The 25,404-nt window shown below is 27.3% G+C and overlaps 2 protein-coding genes across 2 annotated transcripts; one reads left to right on the top strand and one right to left on the bottom strand.

Annotated features, from left to right (window-relative positions):
- The first annotated feature begins 5,605 nt into the window (after positions 1–5,605).
- Positions 5,606–16,159, top strand: LOC132941173 (uncharacterized). Its single transcript, XM_061009111.1, has 2 exons — positions 5,606–6,369; positions 14,848–16,159. The coding sequence occupies exons 1-2, from the start codon at positions 5,875–5,877 to the stop codon at positions 15,610–15,612; spliced, it is 1,260 nt and encodes a 419-aa protein (XP_060865094.1). The 5' UTR covers positions 5,606–5,874; the 3' UTR covers positions 15,613–16,159.
- Positions 16,160–18,051: 1,892 nt separating this feature from the next.
- Positions 18,052–24,828, bottom strand: LOC132941172 (WD repeat-containing protein 19). The gene is made up of 24 exons (XM_061009110.1): positions 24,602–24,828; positions 24,342–24,496; positions 23,997–24,221; positions 23,718–23,928; positions 23,368–23,654; positions 23,048–23,291; positions 22,732–22,977; positions 22,289–22,408; positions 21,846–21,995; positions 21,631–21,778; positions 21,249–21,566; positions 21,047–21,177; positions 20,837–20,988; positions 20,580–20,781; positions 20,375–20,521; positions 20,149–20,315; positions 19,792–20,035; positions 19,574–19,726; positions 19,338–19,434; positions 18,978–19,184; positions 18,659–18,768; positions 18,413–18,592; positions 18,274–18,350; positions 18,052–18,183 (listed from the first exon to the last, which is right to left on the bottom strand). Exons 1-24 carry the CDS (start codon positions 24,605–24,607, stop codon positions 18,072–18,074), a joined length of 4,089 nt encoding a protein of 1,362 aa, XP_060865093.1. The 5' UTR covers positions 24,608–24,828; the 3' UTR covers positions 18,052–18,071.
- Positions 24,829–25,404: the final 576 nt, after the last annotated feature.

The following is a 25,404-nucleotide window of genomic DNA, read 5'->3' as shown; positions in this document are numbered from 1 at the left end:
GACATTACTGACAAAATCAACAATCAGAAGTCGCAAAAAAAACATGCTTTTGCATATAAATCCTAGCCCTGAATTCATCACTATTCACTACATATATTATCGAGATGTTAAAGCCGCCGGCCGGGCACCGAGCTGCCCGCATACGATATTACCATGTATACCATTAAATTGCAGTACTGAGACTCTGTTGTTCGATTATAATTTACAATATCTATTATATTCTCCTATCTGTTTGTATCTATACTATTTATTTATACAAGAAATAACAAAAGTTTTGAACTTGGTCAATTTTTAGGATAATGTTATTGTTATATAATATTTAAAATTTTAAACATAGTATACCTATTTCCTATACAAGTTGTAACTATAATTACTAAGAACTAAGAAGTAATATCTAATGGCGCCGAATCCAAGTACGCAGTGGCCAAGGAGGCAACGGCAGGGCCGGATTGGTTAGGCGAGCTACCGAGAAAATCTCAGTGGGCCGCTTAAAGTTTGGGCCGGTCGTATGAGTGATTGAGTGAAAATAAATTCATGTTTTAAATACGTTGAATGCGTTGTATACTGTATAGTACTATTTAATAGTCAATTAATTTTATACAGTCCACATTATTTTGTCTCGTGTGCCCGTACTGGTGTGTTACGTTGTATTTTCGCCTTTCAGTTTAACGTGTAGTAATTTTGTCTTAAAATGCCAAAAGTTAAGACGATGTCATTGCACTATTTCATATTTGTTTTCTCTCTGGCCCTTCGCGCAATATGGACAAAACGCATTAACGCAGAATCATTTTTTCTATGTTTTTAAGTAATCTTAAAGTAAAATCACCCACTACAAAAAAGATGGAGAATAATATTTTTGAGGGAATGACAACGATTTTAAATTTTATTGTTATTTGACTTTGTATTCGATTTTAAAAACAAATAAAACAATGTTGAAAATTTAAATTATGATCGATGTGTCATTCCCTCAAAAATATTATTATCTATCATTTTTGTTATAGATGATTTTACTCTAAGATTACTTAAAAACATAGAAAAAATGATTCTGCGTAAATGCGTTTTGTCCATATTGCGTGTGGTCCAGAGAAAGAAAACAAACAGTGCGCTGATATCCTCTTAAATCATCTCTTTCGTGTAACATTTTACATTACTAACATTTTGTATCCGAGTTCGGCGAAGAGGTATTTAATGTGGATGAGTGGACGACAGTACCTATATTATTTTGTCAATTATGTGAATGTAAAGTTAACAGTGAAAAAATATTTTAAATTTAACATAACTCAGCAATTAAAACTGATAGGTAAACATATTACAGCAACAAAGCGCCATCAAAATTAAATTGAAAAAAAAACAACAGTAAGTTTCTAACAAATAATTTTTTTTTGCAGCTCTTCGGGAATCTGATCATTCTGACTATATTATTTCAAAACTTAAGTAACTACCTATAATAATTAATTATTTGTAAGTGATTAAAAAATTATTAATTAATAAATTTCTTTTTTTGCATATTTTGTTGTATTTATTGTATATTTTATAGTGAATACTAGTATTTATAATCAAAGCGGTAATTTTATTTAAGGAGTATTAATATTTAATAGTATTATATTAATTATGTTTATTGTTTATTTAATTATAATATACACTATACGTCTATACGTCTATACAGGAAGTCAGGAATAGTTAAAAATTAAAGTCCTTCTCTAATCTCTATATAGTCTATAAGTATGCAATTACTCAAACTTCACTTTTCAAGAATTAATATTATGTAATAATGATAATAATTCAGATGACTCAACATACTCTAAAATAAAAACAGTCCCTAAAGTAAGATATTTAAGTCTGACTTTCGATTATAATATGAGATGGCATATACTAAACAGTACAACGCGGTTAAAGACAATATTATATTCAAACTTTATAGTATACAAAATTATATCTCTAATGATATCATGAGTATAGTATACGTATACGTGTATCTTTATCAATCGATTTTCCAATATGGAATAATAGAATGGGGGGATGGAAGGGGAGGGGTGCTACTGAGAATATATCAAGACCATTAAATATTACACAGCAAAATAAAGTCATTCGTATCTTTGATCTTCCTAAATAAAATAAATAAAATTGGATCTACAAACAAAAACTATCTAGAACTTGGTGTTCTACCGACTACCTGTCCTGTATGTCATCAGTTATACAAGACATTTTCTATTATCTGTTAATAGCTCAAAAAAAGTTAAAATATTTTAAAAATTGTATGGTGAGTAGAAAATGAAAACATTCAGTAAAATTTTCAAGTATCTACAGTCATTTTTTTTTTAATTACGATAAAATAAAAGAAACGCTACATGAGAAATCAAGTGAATATCCAATATTGTAAAAATATGAACTTCAAACGTTCATAAAAATGTAATTTGAGTTTGTTGTAGACATTTATTTTTTTGATTAAAGTAGACAACATTATGAGAAATCTTGTATTTCATTTCAAATCTTAGATTTAAAAAGAAAAATTTTTATGAATTTCTAACTAAAAATAATATGCTAATTTTCGTGATTTTTACGTATTTTGTCAAGATATGAACTTCAAATACTTATAAAACAAAATTGTGATAGATTTTTTAATATTTTTCAAATATCATAGTAACAATATATTAGGAGCCTTATATTAAATTTTAATTTTTTTTTACCCAACAAATAATTTTTTTTTGATATTTATAGAAAAAAAAACAAAAAATTTGAAATGGAAAAACCAAAACCAATTTTGAGTGAAAATTCCCGGTGCTTTTGGGAACTATTGGGAATTTAAAATTTTGTCCTCCCGAATGCACCAAATATGTAGATTCACTTTCCCATCAAACAAGATACTGTTGAAGAAAATCAAAGCAGTCTACTGCCCCAAAAAAAAAAAAATGATATCAATAAATTACTTGGCTAAAAATTGCTAAAGGATAACTCATACATGATTTTTTTCAGCTTACGAAAAAAGAAAATTTTTTGTTTATCTAAATGGTTGCAATTAGTTATATTATATTATATTCAGTGCTCAAATTGGGGGGGGGGGGGGGGGGTGCGCACGGGGACGGAGCTCCCCTACTTTTTTTATTTTTTTTTTGCGTACCCCTACTATTTTTTTTTATTTGGACGGGGGGACGGTACAAACTAATGTCCGAAATAATTTTTATTAAAATGTTGATTTCAATTGATGTCAATTATATAACAAGTTTTACTATTTTTCATATCAAAATTATTTCTGATATTAGTTTATTAGTTAATTATAATATCACCCTGTGTTTTGCCTATATGGTCAGTAGTTCACAGATCATAGATCATATATAAGTATATTATCTTAGTCGGTGGTCTACATTTACAGTGTTTAATCTGGCCATCAGCCGTGGTAATAATTGATTGACGATGATACACCATCGATTATGGCAGACGTTTATTAGTAATGTTATAAATCAGTAAAAAAAAACAGAAACTATGATTATCGACGTCTTTGTCATATTCAACAATTTATTGTATATCTATTAAAAAAAATGACCAACAATTGATCTGTGTGTATCAAAATGGTGTTCAATAAGATTTTTTTATAGAAAAAAGAAATTTCAGGGGGGTCTAATTTTTTTTTCTACTGTAACAATGTAAGATATTGCTATCAAAATATATTATACCTATTTTGAATTCAAAATGTGTTGCTGAAAAGTGGTATTCAAAATGTATGTAAGGCTGGAGCGTGGGAGGGGGCAAGGCCCCCCACGGGTCTGTGTCGAGAAATGCGCCTTTGGAACGCAGTTTTTAAATCATTGGATTGAGCTCCTCTACTTAATTTTTCCCAATTCGAGCACTGATTATATTAGAAGAAATATGGCACGTACATTTTGTACAAATATTTTTATTAAAAATACATATTTGGGCCTGGACAACGTCGGGCGGGACAGCTAGTATAATATATAATTTGTATAATATATTTTATGACTGCATAAAATTGTATAAATTTATAAAATAATTCAATAAATTAATTCACATTTAATTTGTGGTAGTTTTGAATTTTATCATAAGTAAAATTGTATATACGTTTAATACTATTGTATTTAAATAGCTACTATTGTGTATACTGTATACTAACCTTTTGTGCCCAAGTCCTATGTACCTATTTGAGGACTATATTTACGTCCATGGTAATCTGTAAGATGTAATCAATGGCAACCATTTGTAAACAAAAAAATCTTTGATTTTCATCGTAAACTCAAAATCCTTGTTTGGAGACATCTTTTGGGTAACTTTTCCAATTATTCTTTAATTTCTTTCCGTAAGAACCTTCTTGGACAATAAATTACAAACATTTAAATAAAAATGAGCCAAAACGGTTCAGCTGTTCTAAGTGTTTATAGTGATTACCAACAAACTGTATTTCATTTTAATTTATAAATATTTTTCCTTAGTATTTACCTAACCTAACCAATGGCAACCAAAAACAAAGTTTATACAATGTTTCTATTAATTATAATAGTAATAAAATATATATATTATATTATACTTAATATGTAACTAGAAAACATTTATCACAACCTAGATAAATGTTATACACTAGTCACTAATACCTACTAATTCAATCAGTTGCAACTGTAAACCAATTAATATGGTATTATCATTCAAATATTTAGGAATAATGATAGATTTCGATTTAAAATGGTCGGATCATATACAGAATGTTAAAAATAAAATGATAAGTTTAACTACTCTGTTTTACAAAATTCGTTTTCTAAATAAAATAGTTACAAGACCTATGGCATTATGTAAGTCAATTTTATTATATGGTATAACATGCTGGGGAGTTAAGAGGCACAAATAGATCTTACCCCTAAAAATATAATAAAAGTAGCTTACTCTCTTCCGTTGACGTACCCATTAGTCGAGTTATTTAGCCACACAAACATACTATCTATATCTATAAATTGTACATTAAACAAATTCTCATAAGATCCATACAAAGGCACACGCTCAATGATTTAGAAATAATAGACAGGAGAACAGGAAAGTAATAAGCATATAAAACCACATATAGTGATTAGTGAAACGTTAACCAGTTCAAAAAGTTCTCCCGATTACGTGGTAATGATATGTTTATATTATATGTAAAGAGTCTACAACGTTATTACAACGTTATTACAACGTTAATACAACGTTTACGTTTTTAAATACCACAAACATTCACCACTGAGTTACTGAAACTTTAGATGATGTAAGGTCCACCCCCATCTAAGATCATTCATCATTAAACTTGCCTACAATTGTATATATTATTATGTATATTATGATCTAAGGGTGCCGGGTCATATTATTATTTATGCGTATCGTGCATACGTGCACCTTATAGGTACTAATATCTTAAAGTATAATGAGGTATCGTGTAAGACGGGATAACTCCATAAATGTTAAATATCATAGTTGTTAGGTAACATAATATTTTTGTTGAATGATATGAAATTTCCCTTTTCTAAATATTTTTTTTAAGTGATGCTAACGCTAATAATATATCAACACTGTAAACTATATCGCGTAATCATAATTTTGGCATTATCAGTTTTCGGCATCGGCATTTTCCTGTTTCTATTTCCGATAGTCCGAGTAGTAACTTATTTACAGTATTGCTACACATAATCTTTATAATATCTTCCAAGTTCCAAGCGATCAATCTGCTTATTTTTGTTTTGATGTTTTATTATTCGGCTATAATTAAACACAAAATACATAATATTGTGATTCATTTTTTAATATAATTTTTAAATAGAATACTTTTTCTTATTAAGTATACACTGTTCACCAAAAAGGATCTATTCGCATAAAAACACTGATCCTTGGTACAATGATGACATGTTAACCACCAACGAATTGTTTTTACTAGCACTATTAGCTAAAAACTCTTCACTTGACAGTGGTCAATGGGCCGCGATTTTGCTGTTGTTAAGTCAAAATCATCTTCTATCTGAATGTAGTTCCTCATCGTCATCATCACATCAGTCGATGGAACAACGTCCATACTTTGGCCAGCGGGACGGTCACATTAGAGATGCATTACTCGAAAAAGAGCTGGAATGGTTGGCCAAGGAAGACCGCGGTAAAAGATTACGGGTCGATAGACAAACATTTCACAAGTTATTGGCAAAGTTGCACCCATACATGGCTAAAGTTAAAAATGGATTAAAAGTGAGTGCCGCCAGACGTTTAACAGCAACACTTAGATTTCTCGGTACCAGCTCTACACTACAAGAAATTAAGGTTGACACCCACATATCACCTCAAATGTTAGCAAAGATCATTGTAGAAACTTGTGACTGTATTATAGAAGCACTCAAAGACTACATTAAGGTATTTTTTTTTATATCATATTATATACTAAATATATGTATGAATCTAACAATATTTCCTTATTCAAAAAAGTTTGCTATCATCCTGTGTCCAGAAACTGCAGGCCAATCATTTTGTTTTTTTTTATCTTACCAATGTTATTCAAATATTAGTTCTAGCCTTCAAGATATTCACTATTCTTAATACTTTTATTTCAGGATAGTAATCCTAGTAAGGAATTATTTAATCAAAACAATTAAGACATATAGGGTACCAGGCACGTAGCCAGACATTTTCTAGTAGGAGGGCCAATAATTGTTTGCCCTTTTACCATTTTCCATATTTTTTCACAATGAAATACTTGTAGACTACTTCTCTCTCACACTCACCCTAAGGTGGTATGCCAATATGCCATACAAAGAATATTATCACATTATTACAAAAAATAGATAGTACTTGATAGAAAAAAAAATACAGAATTACGTACATCTTCACTTTTGGGATATTTTTTTCATACTATGAAAAATAAATTTACCTACATATTTAGAATAAAAGCTGATTAAAATTTTCAACTTCTAACATCAAAAATTAATTACAATTTATAAACAAACTCAAATTTATTGAAAAAAATGCACATACAAGCAGAAAATAGTAATAATACATTACCTATAAGTACTTTATAAGTACTTACATAAATATTAAATAGTTCAATATCAAATAGTTTTTGTGATGCTCTGAAAATAATTGTAAAAAAATATCTAATATCTAAGTTTTTAGAAATTTTTTTTCTATACTTATTGAAGCTAAATTATTTAAACAATCATTTATCAGTCGATTCCTCGTATAGTTTTTCAGTCGACAGACATGAAAAAGTTCTTTGCATTCTGCACTTGATATAGGAATAGTTATTATTATAATAATAGCTATAGTTTATAAGTTTCATTGAATGCTAACTTATACTTTTCATGTAGTTCAATTAAATGCATCAGGATGTTTACTTTAACATTATAATGAATTTGATTTTTTTTATTGGTTGTTGGTAAATTTTTTAGGTCTGCCTTTAGACTTCCTAGATCAAGATTATAATGAACACCTAAAGGTTTCAAATAATATATTTTTAATATATATAAATCTAATATATATTTAGCCATGGGTATGTCTCTAAGACCCTATTATTTATTTTTTGCTGATAACATTATCCATGAATATAAAAATTAATTTTTATAATAATAATTATATTACTTAGTAGTAAATAGATTCAGTGAGCATAATCACATTTTTTATAATTGTTAACAATAATAATTTTTTGATTTTTTTTTTGGGGGGGGGGCAGTCCTGGGCCAGAGTAAATTTACGAGGGTTGCCCACCATGATACATGGATACATGCCTGTTAGGTACTAACTTAAAATTAGTAATTATAACCATGCTATGTCCTCTGGCCGGAAAGTTGAAATCATATAAATGTTCTTTGAACACTTTTGACACTGTTAATTTAATCTAACCTAACATTCCATGAATTATAAGAAATTCAAAGCTCATTACCTGTTTGGTTGTCTGGTATTAGCATTTATTTTATTGTCTTATTCTGTGGTATTAGTTTTGAACTTAAATTAAAAAATAATCAATCAGCAGTCTGTTCCTTATGACCTTATATTATAGGTGATCAATATAATATTAATTTAGTTTCAATTATATTTCTTATGTATTTAAATTAAATTCCTACTACTACTTCTTGGATAATTAAAAGATTATTTTGAAGTTTGCCAGTGACACTTCCTAGAGTACTGTTAACCTAACTCAGTTAAAATCAATTAATTTTGTTTTTTAGATTCTGAGTGGAACGATGAATGTATTGATTTTACAATGATGTGTGTTTTTTTTTTATTTTTGTGTCTGCTACATGATAAGTAGGTAGTCGAAATAATGATTGGATTTTCAACTTCAGTATCTTGTTCGATGGGAAAGTGAATATCGTTGGTGCATTGGAGAGGTCAAAATTTAAAATTTCCAATAATTTTCAAAAGCGCCGGGAAAAACAACATAAAAATTAAGGAAAAACGGGAATCTTTACGCAAAATTGGTTTTCCACAAAATTGTCTCTGGTTTTTGGTGTAACTCTAAAACAAATGAACGTATACACATGAAATTTTCACTGGTCATTTATATTAGCATTTTCTATACACAATAATTTTCAAAATATTTTGATTTGTTTTGAACTAATTAGGAACATTTTCAGCTTCCAATTTTATTAGTCTTTTTTTCTAAGGATGTCAATAAAACTTTATTTGTTGGGTAAAAAAGTTTGAAAATTTAATACAGGCTCCTACTATAATGTTACAATGACATTTGAAAAATATTAAAAATCCTTAGTCACAGTTTTTTTTTTAAGTTAAAAAATTGACAAAATATGGAAAAATTACAAAAATTACCAAATTATTTTGAGTTAAGAATTCATAAAAAAATTTTCTTTTTAAATCTAAGATTTTAAAACGTAATACAAGATTCCTTATAAGATTATCTACCTTTATCAAAAAAAAAAATGTCTATAAGAAAGTCAAATTAAATTTTTACGAGCATTTGAAGTTCATATTTTCACAATATTGGACATTCACTTGATTTCTCATGTAGTGGTTTTGTTATTTTATTGTTATTCCAAAACGAATAACTGTAGATACATGAAAATTTTACTGATTGTTTATATTTTCATTTTCTATACACCATAAAATATTGTAAATATTTTGACTCTTTTTGAACTGTTTACGAACATTGTCAGTTACTTTATTCACAATAATATCATCAAATATACTTAGTAATATCATAGAGGGACTAACTGTCTTCGCTCAAAATCGTTTTTCTTATAGAATGATATTTTATCACTGAATTCAAATTTAACACAATCCATTACAGTGACCCACTTGTAACCTACTGTACAGCAGAGCGACCACTTTTTTTTCTATGGATGTCAACAAATCATTATGTGTTGGATAAAAAGGCTTGAAAATTTAATATGAGGCTCCTACTATATTGTTACATGACTATTTTAAAAACATTAAAAATCCATAGGTAGTCTCATTTTTTTATTTATAAGCATTTAAAGTTCCAATCTTGACAAAATACGGAAAAATCATGAAAATTAGCATATTATTTTAAGTTGAGAATTCATAAAAAATTTGCTTTTTAAATCTAAGATTTGAAAATGTATTACAAGATTCCTCATAAGTTTTTCTACCTTTATCCAAAAAAAAAACTTTTTTTGAGCTGCTTATGGACAATGTCAGTTTTCAATTTTTTTTGTTTTTTTTCCTATAAATATCAATAACATTTTATTTGTTGAATAAAAAGGCATGAAAATTTAATGCAAGGCTCCTGATATATTTTTACAATTGCAGTTGAAAAGTATTAAAAATACATAGGCTCAATTTTTTTTTATAAGTATCTAAAGTTTGAATTTTTACAAAATTTAATAAATATTTTGTAGTTAAAAATTTATAAAATGTTCAAATTTTATAGCTAAGGATTGAAAATTTAAAACCAGGTTCCACGTAAATAGGTTGTATATAAATTACTTTTTCACAATAATATCATCAAATATATTAGTAATACCATAGGCTGACTGCTCAGAATTGTTTTTCTTATACAATGATATTATATCATTGAATTCAAATTTCACACCGTCCATTACAGTGACCCACTTGTAACCTACTATACAGCAGAGCGACATCCACTTACCCACCTTTTTTATCATTGTTATTTCATAATTATTTAATGATTGAGCAACCCTCAATTCTTGTAAAATAACTAAGTACCTAACCATTTTGTATTAATTCATACTATTAATTTGCCTTAGGGCTAGAGGTATAGAGAATTATAAGTTTGTGTACCTATTAACTTATTGAATCAAGAATTATTTGTTAACTCTTGTTTACAAATATTGTATACTGCATGATTAATTAAATAAATATTTAACTAATTTAACACATAGGTACCTACCAATTTTTTTTAAATTAACTCAAAAAAATAATAAGTAATTACAATAGACAATTAATCTAATTAAGTTATTTAAGTTCATTAGAAAATTAATAAACTAGTTAAGTTTAAAACCTGTAAAATGTAACTTTTTAACTATAATATAGTTTATTCCCATTTGATAACTAAGGTTTTAGGTTAACAAACAATTATTTTAATAGTGATATTAAAATGTTAACAAAGTCTGTATTTTTTTCCTGATTATTTTAAAAAGTACCGAAATATCTACTTTTGACCCACTAAAGTTAGGTACAACCTAGTTACCAGAAACCTCCATCCAAACATATATTTTAGATTCTAAGAGGAGCAATAAATTATTGATTTTACAAATCACTAGAATAAAACCATAAAAAAATTATGCCATAATCCTACTAATATTATAAACGCGAAAGTTTGTAAATATGTTTGTTACTCTTTCACATAAAAACTACTGAATGGATTTTGATGAAACTTTACAATAATATAGCTTATACATCAGAATAACACATAGGCTACAATTTATAAAAATATAGTGTGTGCATTTTTTAATTTTAATTTTAATTTTCAAAAAATGTGTAAATTGTATACCTATACCTTTTTTAGTAAGAATATAGAATAAGATAGTCGCTGGCTGAAAATAAATAACATTCAAACAATTATTAGTTAATCAAAAAAAAAAACAGTTTATCAATAAATAAATGTTTGTGTGTAGATTAGACTTCTAGGAAGAAAATAGGCTAATTTAAAAATGGTTAAATTTGGTTTTTTTTTATTTATCGGATTTTAGTACAGTTAGGTTAGGTTAGGATTTTGTATTAATTGATTATATTCAACATAGATGGAATACAACAAACTTGGTATAATTTTGATACTTTAGAGTTAAATCATACACTTACATACAAACACCACGGGGTCCGCGATATCTACCACAGATAGATTGCCTACCTGATAATATAATGCTGCGAACCAGAATTTTTATTCCGGAAAACTGAAAAGTTAAGATACATTTTGAACACCATACACCGAATATTAAATAACGAATTAAACAAAGTTTGAGTCATATAGAGTTGGTATATTTAAGGGATCAGCTAATTTATTATATTTTTTTTTAAAAGTAAAAATTTCCCAGTAGTTTTCAAAAGCGACGTGAAAAACAAAAGAAAAATTAAGGAAAAACGGGAATTTTTACGCAAAATCTGTTTTCGAGAAAATCAATTTTGGTTTTTGGTGTAACTCTAAAACAAATGACCGTAGGGACATGAAATTTTGACTGAATGTTTATATAAGCATTTTCTATACACCATAATATTTTGAAAATATTTTGACTCTTTTTGAGCTGTTTACGGACATTGTCAGTTTTAAATTTTATTAGTTTTTTTTTCTATAAATATCAATAAAATTTTATCTGTTGAGTAAAAAAGCTTGAAAATTTAATAAAAGGCTCCTAAGTTATTGTTTCTAAGGCAGATGAAAAAAATTAAAAATCCTTAGTCACAGTTTTTATTTATAACTATAAGCATTTAAAGTTCAAATTTTGACAAAATACGGAAAAATCACGAAAATTAGCAAATTATTTTGAGTTGAGAATCCATAAAAATTTTTCTTTTTAAATCTAAGATTTTAAAATGTAATATAGGATTACTCATAAGTTTGTCTACCTTTATATAAAAAAAAATGTCTACAAGAAACTTAAACTAAATTTTTATGAGCGTCTGAAATTTATATTTTTACATTTGATATTGACTCGATTTCTCATGTAACAATTTTCTTATTTTATTGTAATTAAAAAACGAATGACTGTAGATACTTGAAAATTTCACTGAATGTTTATTGTTTATATTAGCATTTTCTATACACCATAAAATTTTGAAAATATTTTGACTCTTTTTGAGCAGTTTACGGACATTGTGAGTTTTCAATTTTTTTAGTTTTTTTTTCTATAAATATCAATAAAAATTTTTTTGTTGGGTAAAAAAGCGTGAAAATTAAATATAAGGTTCCTGATATATCATTCTAATAGCAGTTGAAAAATATTAAAAATACATAGGCACAATTTTTTTTTATAAGCATTTAAAGTTCAAATTTTGACAACATTTATCAAATTTATAATTTATTAATTATTTTGTAGTTAAAAATGTATAAAATGTTTAACTTTTATGGCTAAGGATTGAAAATTTAAAACAAGGCTTCACGTAAGTAGGTTATATATAAATTACTTTATTCACAATAATATCATCAAATATACTTGGTAATATCATAGGCTGACTGACCGTTTTCGCTCAGAATCGTTTTTCTTATACAATGATATTATATCATTGAATTCAAATTTAACACCATCCATTACAGTGACCCACTTGTAACCACTGTACAGCAGAGCGACATCCACTTATCCACCTTTTTTTATATTATTGTCTTTGACGCCACCCTATACCAGAAAACTGTATTGAAAAATGGATTGATAAAAAGCAAAATATGTATTAAGTAAAGATTTCAATAGCAGCATATGTTGTATTTTTACGAATTTAAAAATGATGCAGCGTAGTTTGCCGATTAAATTATTATAAGAAGATATAAAAACCTCAAATTATTGTCATATATAATTCCTAAATAGCGGATTCTAGATATTTCTTTTATTTGGATACAAGTTTGTGGTTTACAATTTAAATAATTATTACAATTATGTATAATAAGAGGAAAATCAGGGCTATTAGATTTATTTATAGAAAACTTCAAATACATTGTTTTATCATAGTTCAAAATTAAACCTCTGTTATTTAAACATATTAGGTATTAGTTTTAATTTTCTAATTAAAAATTTAGAATCCATTTCACCAGGTATCCACTAGTACTCGTACTTATATCATGAAATTAATGAATAATAGCAAATTATTTAAATACAGGAAGTTATTTAAAAGGATGCTACACAGATATTTGTTGTCTCCACCTTACAAGTGTGTAACATAGTAAATTTACGCTCAGCAGACAACGTTTAGCTCCGTTAGTTTAAAAATTAGAGTGAATCGACCTATTATGAAATCTATAGTAAGAACATTATCTGTGTTCGTAAGTTGGTTTTTTATGATTATACAGTTTTTAAGTGAGTTATGAGCATTATTAATCTATGCTATATTGTAAAAAAACCAACATACGAACACAGATAATGTTCTTACTATCGAGTTTCATAATAGACCTATTCACTTTACGGAGGATAAACTTACGGATAAACTTACGGAGCTAAGCGCGTTCTCCTGAGTGTAAATTTGCTATGTTACGCACTTGTAAGACGGAGACAACAAAAGGCTGTGTCCTCTCAAAATATAATTCAAAACAATTGTATATTAGGTACTATAACATTGTAATTTAATTACATTTTTAGTACATTTTTTTGAATTTAGAATGGTTTATAATTAGAGGTTTGTTATTTAATAATTTGTTAGTCCAATAAAGTAAAAATATAATATAGTATCTATAAGGCTGTATACTTATAGTATATACAATATACATTATACATATATGGGTACAAACATATAATATTTAAGATGTTAATATTTTTTATATACTAATACACACATGAACAAAACAGAAACTAAACTTTCTCAACATGGAAAAACTACTCCCAAAATATAACATAGTTACCTACAATGTAGTTAAAATAGTTTTTATATATTTTAATTATTCATAATTTACAAATTTAGTCACATGAATATACAACAAGCAGGACACCTGGTCATTTGGATTATTGATCTAAATTTTTAATTAGAAAATTCTGAAAATTAAAACTAATGTTTAGAGCTGTGATTTAAATTCCTTTAAAAAATAAATTACTTTAAAACTCTGAATTTCACTGAGTTTTTTCAGAAATCAAGATAAATTTGTGAATCGTTTTATTTAAAGACTAGATATAGAAATAGGAAACCTTATGTTGTTTTAGTAAAATATGTGTATTTATGTATTATTTATTTATTTTTTATTTTATTTCATTTCATTCATACATATGAGTACTGGTCCTCACGGAGATAACTCGTGAGGGGGTTCATTATATTTGTTATATTATAATATTATGATAGCTTTTTGAATGAGGACATAGCGTGATAAATTTATTATTTTTTTTTGGGGGGGGGGGGCTCTAGCCTCTAATGTTTTGGATACACAAGCTTATATTTACATGGGGTAGCTATAACCCCCCTTCATTACATATCCTGAGCTGATTTCAAATTCTACATAGAAGTAATTTAACAGAAATAAATTGTAGTTGATGTTGTAGTTAAGTTCGGCTGAATAATGAATATACATTTTTGGTATTTTATTTTGTATATTTTAAAGAAAATATAAATACTTTATAGACATTTTTTTGTGATATAGTTTTTACTATGTTTTATTAATTTGTTTAAATTGATTGTCTAATATTGTTGCATGTAGAGCTAAAACTGTATATTTATAATATTAAAAATTTTGTTGAAACCAACGAATTAATATGACTTATTTATTTTTAGTGTCCTCAAACAGAAGAAGAATGGATGCGAGTATCAACAACTTTTGAACGTACTACAAGGTTCCCGTCATGTTTAGGCGCTGCATGTGCACGTCATATTGAACTTCGCAAGGCATCTAAAGCAGATTCTGATTATCTTAATGAACGTCGTCGACCCAGTGTCTTATTAACAGCTGTAGTAGATTCCAATTATGAGTTCCTTGTAGTAGACACGTGTCCAAGTGGGCATCTTTCTGAAGATAATCCACCAAATAGAATTTTAGAACGCAAATTGAGAACGACAAAGTTACCATGTCAACTTAACTCTAATCAGTTACCTTATGTATTCGTAGCTGATGAAAGTTTTAAACTTCAGGAAAATTTTATGGTGCCCTACAGAGCAGTGAATGATAAAGGTGGCGAGGCTAATAAGCTATTTAATAGACAATTAGTCAGGGCCAATCAAAGGGCTGCAAAAACTCTGGCCATTATGGCATGGAGGTTTGGTGTACTCCAGACACCTGTTAACTTAGAAGCAAAAAAAGTACAAACCATTGTTAAGGCCTGCTGTTATCTTCACAATTTTTTTAAGCGTGAAAGTGCTTATTATATAGACAGTAACATGGAAGCTGTTATCAAAGCAGATATGGCTCCAATTGTTTGGGGTCCAAATACTACGGTTATACCGCACATTAATAATTGTGATAGCGACCCACAATATGTAAGGGATAGTTTTTCAAAATTTTTATATACACTATCTAAACACCAAACCCGTGTCTGTAAATAATTCACATTCATAAAACCTTTCAGTTGGTTTCTGTGGTTGATTTCTCTATTTAGTATTAAAATCTTATGATTTCATGTTAATATCAACATGAAAACATAGTACTGAATACTGATTATTTTATACTAGTCTATTTGAAACTATTTGTGTAATGTAGGTATACTTGATGTAAAATGTTAAAACCTCGGCTATATACAATAATTAATTAATTGGATAAATTGAAATTAAGTTGGTTCAAAATTAAATTAATAAATATGAAAAGAAATATAGATAAGAAAATAACTTTAAAACTGTTAATGGTATTGTTTGTTTAATTGACTTCTCGTGCACAATTATAAATATAATACTAGGTTTTAATGACTGAAATGATTAACTGGTTATACATTGGAGGTCTTCCAAAATCCACTCTCGCCAATTTTTAAACCTTGTTGTACTATTTGTACTAATAAACACTGTTATTTATTTTTTTTTTTTTACCATAAAATGTACCAATATTAATTACAGGGTGTGCTGGTTTGTTCAGTATAATAAAATATGTTTATAAGAGTAATTTAAATTATTCATTTAATCTATTCAAATGTGATAAAAACAATTTAAAATCTAGTTTATTATCACATATTACACAATCTATCCCTGTATTTAATCTTAAATATATAAATTCTGGAATTAATTAATGGTGGTTTAATGTTTAAATAAAATGATTTGCCTAAATGTATACTTATAGCATAATATTCTTAGTTTATGCTCTAATGTGTTCTTTTTTACACATTAAAATCACATATTATAATTACATTATGTTTTAAAGAGTCAAATACTACCATCTGATATATTTTTTTTATCAATATTTTTTAATATTGAACACACCTTGATGTTTTTTTTCTATTTAAAATGTAAATTACATGCTTGATTAGATAAATTAATAAAAACTGTTTTAAAAATGTCAAGTTTTAATTTTTAAATAATTTAAAATATCTATTTACATTTGGTTCTCTTTTTTAAACACTTGAGTTGATTAATGTTTAACATAGTATTAATGATATTTAAATAATTAATACACCAACCGAGGTTATGAATATTTTTATTTATATCCAATCAAAATCAAATATTTTTTGGTCATTTTACAGATAATAAAAAAAATTCTCTTTAGAGATTATGCTGCAAAAAAATAATTTGTCTGTAGATCATGAAAATTGATTAATTATATTTTTTCAATATTTCTTTTGTTTAAAACTATATTTTTTTAATGTTGTGAGTTTATTATATTTGTGGGCCTTGTGATTTAATACAATTTTACTAAGACTATGTTCTGTAACAAAAAATATTAAATTATTTAGTTTTTATGTGTTAATGTAGTCATGCTTTTTATTAGATTAAAAATACATATAATTATACCAATGTATTTACAATCAATTGTTTCTTGTGATTTAATAATTTATTTTTTTCATAATATTAAGAAATTATTTGTTTCTTCTCTTTTAAAGTTGTCATTAAAATATTATATGCCTACTTTTGAAATTGGATTAATGTATATACTATTTGTTTAGATTTTGTATTTAAATGTACTGCAAGAAATAAAGAGACTTTAAATAATAATAATTTTTTATCACAATTTTTTAAGGTAACCAATTTATAATTCTACATCAATGTCAATTCTATAAAATAATATTTCTTTTTTTTTTATCATTTAATGCTAAACTGAAATAAGTATGTTAATGTCTACTGGGAAAATAACGTCAAAAATCAGGCTACAGGACCGGAAATCAAACTCAGGTCTTTTGCTTGCCGGGTGATTGCTCTTTCATTGAGCACAGTTAGCACAAACTTAAGATGTTATTTCCCCTTGTTAACCAATGTTTACAAGTAGATACAAAATTCTCTATGTTTTAAAAATTACAGTAATTTTTTATTCATTAAAAAACTATTCTGTTAAATTTTAACTCTTTATTAATAATAAATAATAATACTGAGTAGTTAATTACTCGGGGACCTGGTTTTAGCACCTGATCATTTAAAGTACTGCTAAGAAAATTATAAAATAAATACGACCCAAAATGTATTTATTTTTTTCAGTTTCAGTTTTAATTGAATGATACATACATAATTTAATATGTACCAGGAACATAGCAGTTATCTAAGTATACAAACACCATCTAAATAACCCGAGTATCGACATCCAATGGGCAACTTTTTTTGTATTTTTTGTTTACTGAAATAAAGTGATAATATAAATATAGTATAGTATTTTTGTGTTGGAAGTTCACGCCTAACATTTCTATTTTTATTTAAAATTCTAATTATTATTTAATAGATTAAAAATTGTATCAAACTCTCAAATATTTATATTTATTAAGCATAAATTAAAGTGTTAGAAATATAATATTGTAGTTCTAATGTGAGATCTATCATATTATAATTGGACGGAATAGTAATACAAATGGTAAGTTTAAAAATAATTATATCATTCATTTATCTCCATCAGTAAACAAAAATGGCTTTGGATCTTCAACAATCTGTAGATAATCAACCTTTACTGGATTTGAACACATTGGACAGTTTTCACCTAACTCCAATAATCTAAATAAAAATATATCAATGAAATGCAATATGATTTAAAATGTAAAAAGTAGTCTTACAACTATCATAATTAATTGCTTTACGCCTTACCCAGCAAATTCATTATATAATGCAGGAAATCGACAATTTGGACAGAATGTAAGATTATCTTTAGTAATGTGCCATCCCTAAAACAATACAATGAATGAAAATCTTTTGTTATTTACCCTTTTTAATAATTTTCACTTACAGATGCTATACAAAAAGGTATAGTGCTTTTGCAATTCGTACAAATGAGACTGGTCAAGAGTAAGTCAAGACCACAATATGGACATGGTTCTGTTTTTGTTATGGTCTCGTCCGATAGAGAACCAGCCCTTGGAGACTTTCTAATAACACTCTCAATTTTTTTCCGATACTTTTCATCAATCTTAAATAAACATAAATGTTTTAAAATTATGTTCACAGATATAATACTCACAAAAACCAAAATCACCTGATGTCTGTAATCAGATTTCATTAGAATAGTTGCAAATTTAAATGCACTTTCTTTCAAGTTGGATCGGTAACATTCAATGACGGTTGAGGTTAAAATTTGTACGGCATCTACAAACATAGGATAAATGATCTTTATTGAATCATATTTCCATAATAGGAAGCTCTGGTAAATCATTGTTAACCTATACTAATTATTACTATGACTTAAATAGATAAGTAGCTGCAATTTTTGGAATGCATCAAACCCTTTATTCCCATCAACATAAGATATTTCCCATAGTTCAGTCTAATAAAATAATAATGATTAAAAGCCGTACGTGAAGGAAATCGATCAATATTCTCTGAAACTCTTATCAATAATGGAGCTGCTTTGCTATGGTTGTCTAAACGGACATACACTCGCACCAGAATATATGAATGGAGTAGTGCTAAATTAGCAATCATCTCGTTGCTCACTTTTAATTGATTGTTACGTAATTCACCAATTGTATTGTATAAGACATCGTGAGCTTGCCTATAATTACCTGTAACATTTTATTTATTCATTTTTTAATTTCAAAATCTAGAAAAAGAAATAAAATGCACTTAAAATTGTGTAACAAAAAATAGATATTTTAATATTACTTATAAGTATTGAAAAAAAATGAATATCCTTTGTACTTGAAAAAAATGTTTACCTTTAATTTGTTCATTATTGGCTAATATAATAGCTACTTTTGCAGCCTCTTTATATCGACTTCTAGCCATGTGAAGTCTGAATAAGAATTTTGGATTCTAAAACATATAATATAATATTAATGAACCGTTCAAAATATTTAGATTTATTTATAAAAATAAAAGATATTGCTTGAGAAAATATAGTTAACAAAATTCTTTTACTATGGCAAATTTAAAATGTGTTTATAGTTCATACCCTTGCATGATCATCAATTTCACCTAACAGTAGTTTTATAAATTCATCATCAATAGAATTATTTTTTGCTGCAGCGACAACTTCAATAGCTAAAGATAAGATGTCATCATTAGTTGGATTAGCTTTACTACCCTCAATTAGATTTTTAAGAGCCTGAAAATAAATCAAAATTGTATTTCATTTTTATTTTTATGTCAATTATTACATTGAAAATATACTTTTTGATAGTTCTTGGCATGAAAATAATATTTTCCTGCTAGAGCTGCACTGTTTTGAGTTTCATAATACTTAGCTAGGCTGGCAAACTCAGGAACAGACACTTCCTCATCTTCATCTAATAACACGTCACCATATAATTCTAAATGGTTATGATCACACGCTAATCTAAAAGCGTCTGTAAAACAATGTGACATTGTTAAAAATCGAATTGCAAGTAAAATTTCATTGTTTTTTTGAAAATATCTGAAAAAAATAATATTTTATTCATTTAATGAATTATAATGATGTAATATCAAAGATTATTATTACAGAACTTTTAAAATAATAAGAGTTCACCTACATCTAATTTAATTTACCTTGCGATCATTTTCGAACCTTCAGTACTACGATGTTCTTGAACTACTGTTATAGCATGTTGTGGATCATCCAGCTTATCTAAATCCATTCTGATGACGTTTTCATAGTCATGAGCTGCACTATAACCATATAATGCTTGCTTATAATTTCCCATTGCTTCCATAGCCTATTTTATTAATACTGTAGATTTAAATATGAAAAACGATATAATATTTAAACTTTTACCTTGGCATATTGAGCATGAATTTTGGTTGACGTAATGTAAGTAGCGTATTCACCTACTTTAGTCCAATTTTTTAAGCGAATATAACAAGAAGCTGCTCGGTCCCAACTTTCAATCCTTTCATATAAATTAGCGGCTTCGCTTAATTTCTGTATAAAATGTATTTGAATAAAATTAAGAAAATAATCAAATATAGCAATCATATACTTTAGTATTTTCTAGTAGCTCAGCACATTCGTTCAATAATTTCTTTGATCCAATTTCCAAAGCTAAATTTATACCCATTTTGGCGTTACCATCTTTGATTAAACATCTAGCTATTCCTTCACGGCAATATCTCAGATGATCAGTATCAGTATCCAAGTTAAGACCTTGTTCATATTGTAACATAGCTTCATGAGCTTTACCACTGAAAAGTTATAATTAGTAAAAAAAAAGTTTAGTTAAATACAATTGGTACAAACATTAGTTCAAGCTGTTGACCATATTTAAAAGAAATATAAGGCATCCGTTCAGGAGCCAGTGTTTTGGCAAGATCTAAAGAAACATCCCATTGCAATAAATCTTGTCTCATTACTAATGCTTGAATTGGGTTTGATGATTCCAAAAACAATTTCTAAAATCAATTATATCATAATAATGCATATTAAAAATAATTTTTATTTATATACTACTTGAGCTTTATCAAATTCATTCATATACATAGCCAAATGACCAGCAAACAAATTTTTGTCTTCTATATATTTTATAAGTTCTAAAGACCAGACCATTGAAACATCACCAAGATTAGTGTATACTTGGAGAGCTTAAAATATAATAATAAGGTGCATTAGATAATTAACATTTTGAAAAAAAAAATTATATTTTAAAATTTACCAGTTTCAATATCAAAATAGTGTAGACAACTCATACCCAATTTTTCCCAATATTCTTTTTTATTTAATAACTGACAAGTCTTCCAAGCATCACTAATCCTAATAAGAGCTAATTGCTTGTCTAAGTCTTGTTCTAATCTTTCGGTTGGATGACTAAGTGTGGTAGCTGCTGGTCGCATTAATAATGCTGTATGTGTAGACAAAATTATAGTATTTAATTTTCCAGTGGAAGTCTCTAATGTTAAATCGCCATGAGATAAAAATAGTGGTATTTGACGTTCTGGTAATTTTGTGATGCCAACATAACGGATTTCACTACCTAAGCATACATCAAAAATTAATAAACAATAAGATACAATTATAAATGTAGTGCTAAGTTGTACCATTTATTGAGTCGCGTATATATACAAATGTCAACGCTGATTTATCATTACATGCTATTAGTATATGTTTTTCAGATGGCCAAAGTTCCCACAATACAGAACTAACCAAAGTTGGAAAATCTTTTATAGGTATTATCTCCTCTGAAACCTAAAAACAAACAATATCTTTAAGATTTATAATATTAATCTATCTATTTTAAATAAAATTAACATACAGGCATATATAAATATGCTTCATTTTTTGCATCGACTATTACACATCTTATACCTTCTTGATTAGGATAAAGATTAACAATACCAAAATGATGTTTGTAAGTGAAAGCTTCATTCCAGTCTTCAAGGTGAAAATAGTGAATATTACCTGCCTGTAAAAATATTTACAACAGTCATTATCTAAGAATATTAATTAAAATTATTAGTATTTTATATTATCTTCAAGTTTGGAATACAAACAATTAAAAAGTTAAACAGTATATTATATTGTCCATTGGTAGTACAACTATATAATTTTTGAAATGTCTCTAATGTGACAGAATTTTAATTAACATGTCATATTTTTTTTTTAAATATTTAATACTTATTCATACATTATTATTATTATTAATAATCATGGATATGTATAGTATTTTATTCAAGGAATAATTTATTATATTCTTACTTCAGTACTGTAGATGAGAAAATCATTAGTTAAATACTGATTGTTGATATTCCTTCCTTTATCAATCGGAAATATTTTTGATACACTATCATTGACAGCCTTTGAAATAATAGAATCAATCTAAATTTAACAATGATCAAATTTATTACATATATATATATTATAATAGACATACACACACTATTTATACAGTATATAATGTAATGACTAGCAATTTAAGTAAGAAAAAAAATATAGAAAATAGTATTATAATATTCTCTCTAAGGATTTTATAAATCATTTTATTTATTATAAGAAGATATAAGTTGTAACAGTAAGTAATATTATAATACATATATGTGTTTTTCTCTCAAATTAACATCAATAAAGTAACACATTTACTTTATTAAATTATGTTTTAATAAATAGTTGTATTATTATATGTAATGATTCCATACACTTACTGTATGAATTTGAAGTCTCCCTTCAAATAAAACTGATATAAATTCATCATTTATGCAAACATTTTTTACGGTGCCTAAATATTCACGATCACCAAGTAAAGACGTTGATAATTTTATTGGATCAGAGATATTAATTTTATAATACCAAATCCTGTTGTTCAAACCAACAGCTAAATGATGAGGACCAATACTCAAAAAGCTTGGTTCCATTTCTGTAGTTATAGAGACCATATCTGGTGGTTGATTCTAAATTATAAAATAATTATTAATAAGTATATTGTTATAAGTAAATTTTATTGATATTAAGAGAACTGACTTTGTCTGAATGGCAATAATGTATAGTAACTTGGTTTAAAGATGTTAAAAATGCAACACAGTTGTTGTATGATGATGATAACATAGGTAAGGCTTCTAAATACAGATAAACACCGCCATCTGATGTAGTAGCGGCCAGAAGCCGCCCATCTTCACTCCATGAAACATGACTAAGAACAATGCCTTCGTCGACATTTAGTACTGCTGTAGTTTCTTGTAACTTACCAATCTCATGTACTTTAATTCTAAAATTGTAATATTATACTGAAGTTAATACCTATAAACAAAAATAATTAACTTAAAATAAATCTAATTACTTACGTATATTCACCACATGTAGCTACCTTTCCGGCAATTTTAGATAACCCAACATCAGATAACATTTCTTTGTGGTTTCGTATTTGAAACAGTTCCTTGCCTACTTCTTTAGGGTGGGTTGATATAGATATTAGGTAACCTTCGCTAAAACCAATTAAAATATAGCCATCTCCATACCAGTGATAAGTAACTATAGAGCCATATTTTAAGTTAAATGCCAGTTCAAATGGATTATCTGTGTCTTGTAAATCAATAAGATATAAAGTTTTGTTAGCAACTAAAACACTTACCTACACAGAAAAAAAATATTTAAAAAACACTTCATAAAAGATAAATATAAAAATTTAACATACTGTTTCTTCAGAATGCTTTCTATGATCAGACTTCATTTTTGAAAATGCTATTTTAGATGGTTCACCTCTGAGTGATATAATTTTTAATGTATCACCTTCTATATTGTTTATGGATACTGTTTGATCCTGTGATCCTAAAGCTAGTATATTGTCTCGGTTCCATTCACCACATGTAATGCTCATGCTATGTTTTCCTAGTATAGGCAAACGTCTAAAATGGATTCAAATAAGTATACAACTATAGTAAAAAATTAAATAAACTAAAAGTTATATTCTAACTTAGTAGTTGTATAGTCATAGATAGTTAGATTTCCTTTAGCTGAAGTTACAGCAACAGTTTGGCTGACTTTTGACCATAATATACATGTCAGGTTGTCTTTGAAAACTGGATTTATTTGTTGAGTCTTAGATGAATTAGCTTCCCACAACATAAAACTAGATGATCCATCACATATTATTCCTAATAAATCACCATCACGATCCCACGCTAAACCAGTACATATTCTGAAATATAAAAATATATTTAATAATTCTAAATAGTTCTATTTATATATCTAGCAGTATATTCGCAAATGGTACATTAAATAATAAACATTATAGATTGATAGATTAAGTGATACATACCCTGAAATTTTGATTTTTTCAATTAGTTTTCCATTGCGATTGTAAATTCCAATACACTGGTCTAAACTTGTTACAGCCAGGTAAGTACCGCTCCCTTTTTGCCATGCTAAATGTGTTTCACCAGTTCCACAGTGATTTTCAAGTTTCAACAGTTTCTGTGGATTAGGATTAGGTAAGTACATTAATTATTCATACATAACATACTGAACTTTTATATTTTAAATAGAAGTAAAAATATATTGATAGTTATAAATAATTACCTTCATTAGGTAAATAAATTGTCGTTCCTTATTCTGATTACTGGCAGAATGGCATTGATGTATTGTAAACTGTCTGTTCTACAAACAACTATGTATAATTTTAGATCGACGATTTAAATTTTTTTTAAATTATTATTTATTATTTAATATTTTCATTTTCAACACTTATCACTGTGTTATCACTCGACGGTTAATGTTTCGGTACGCAATCGATTTGTTTCCTGGGCAACTAGTGCCTCTCCGGGCCTTCAGCAACCACATCATCACGTCCATGACACCATCACAGAAGACAGAACCATTGAACGATGACGTATCGCCACAGTATCAAACAATGACAAATTATATAATTTATCATGGTATTACCTACAGTATTCGCATGATTATCTAGATCCAGGGGTTAAACTAATGTTTCCATATAGTCTTAAGCGTTCCATATATAATTTTATGTATAATGTGTAATGTATAAAATCCTAATTTTTTAAAGGGGACGCTTTTTAACTGCCGTCAGAGGTAGGGGGACTGAGTCGTCATGCGCCCCCCCCACAACTTTAACCCCTCTCTAGATCATAAACCTATGATTTATAAAATAAATACACCATAATACTACATAGATTAATAAATAATAGGTACATACCACGAATTATAATTGGTACATACTAATAACTAATGTATAATAGGTATAAGTAATAAGTACCTAATAGTAATAAATCTTTGTATAAACTATTAACCATTTAATCTTTTTTCTATGCTATTAACATATTCTCGCACTGCCAGGCCTAATTCTATGATTTATCTGAGGGCGC

This window comes from Metopolophium dirhodum, chromosome 3, assembly GCF_019925205.1.
Source record: "Metopolophium dirhodum isolate CAU chromosome 3, ASM1992520v1, whole genome shotgun sequence".
Lineage (NCBI taxonomy): Eukaryota > Metazoa > Arthropoda > Insecta > Hemiptera > Aphididae > Metopolophium > Metopolophium dirhodum.
Note: the sequence above shows the minus strand (reverse complement) of the source record. Positions and strands in the feature narration are given on the sequence as shown.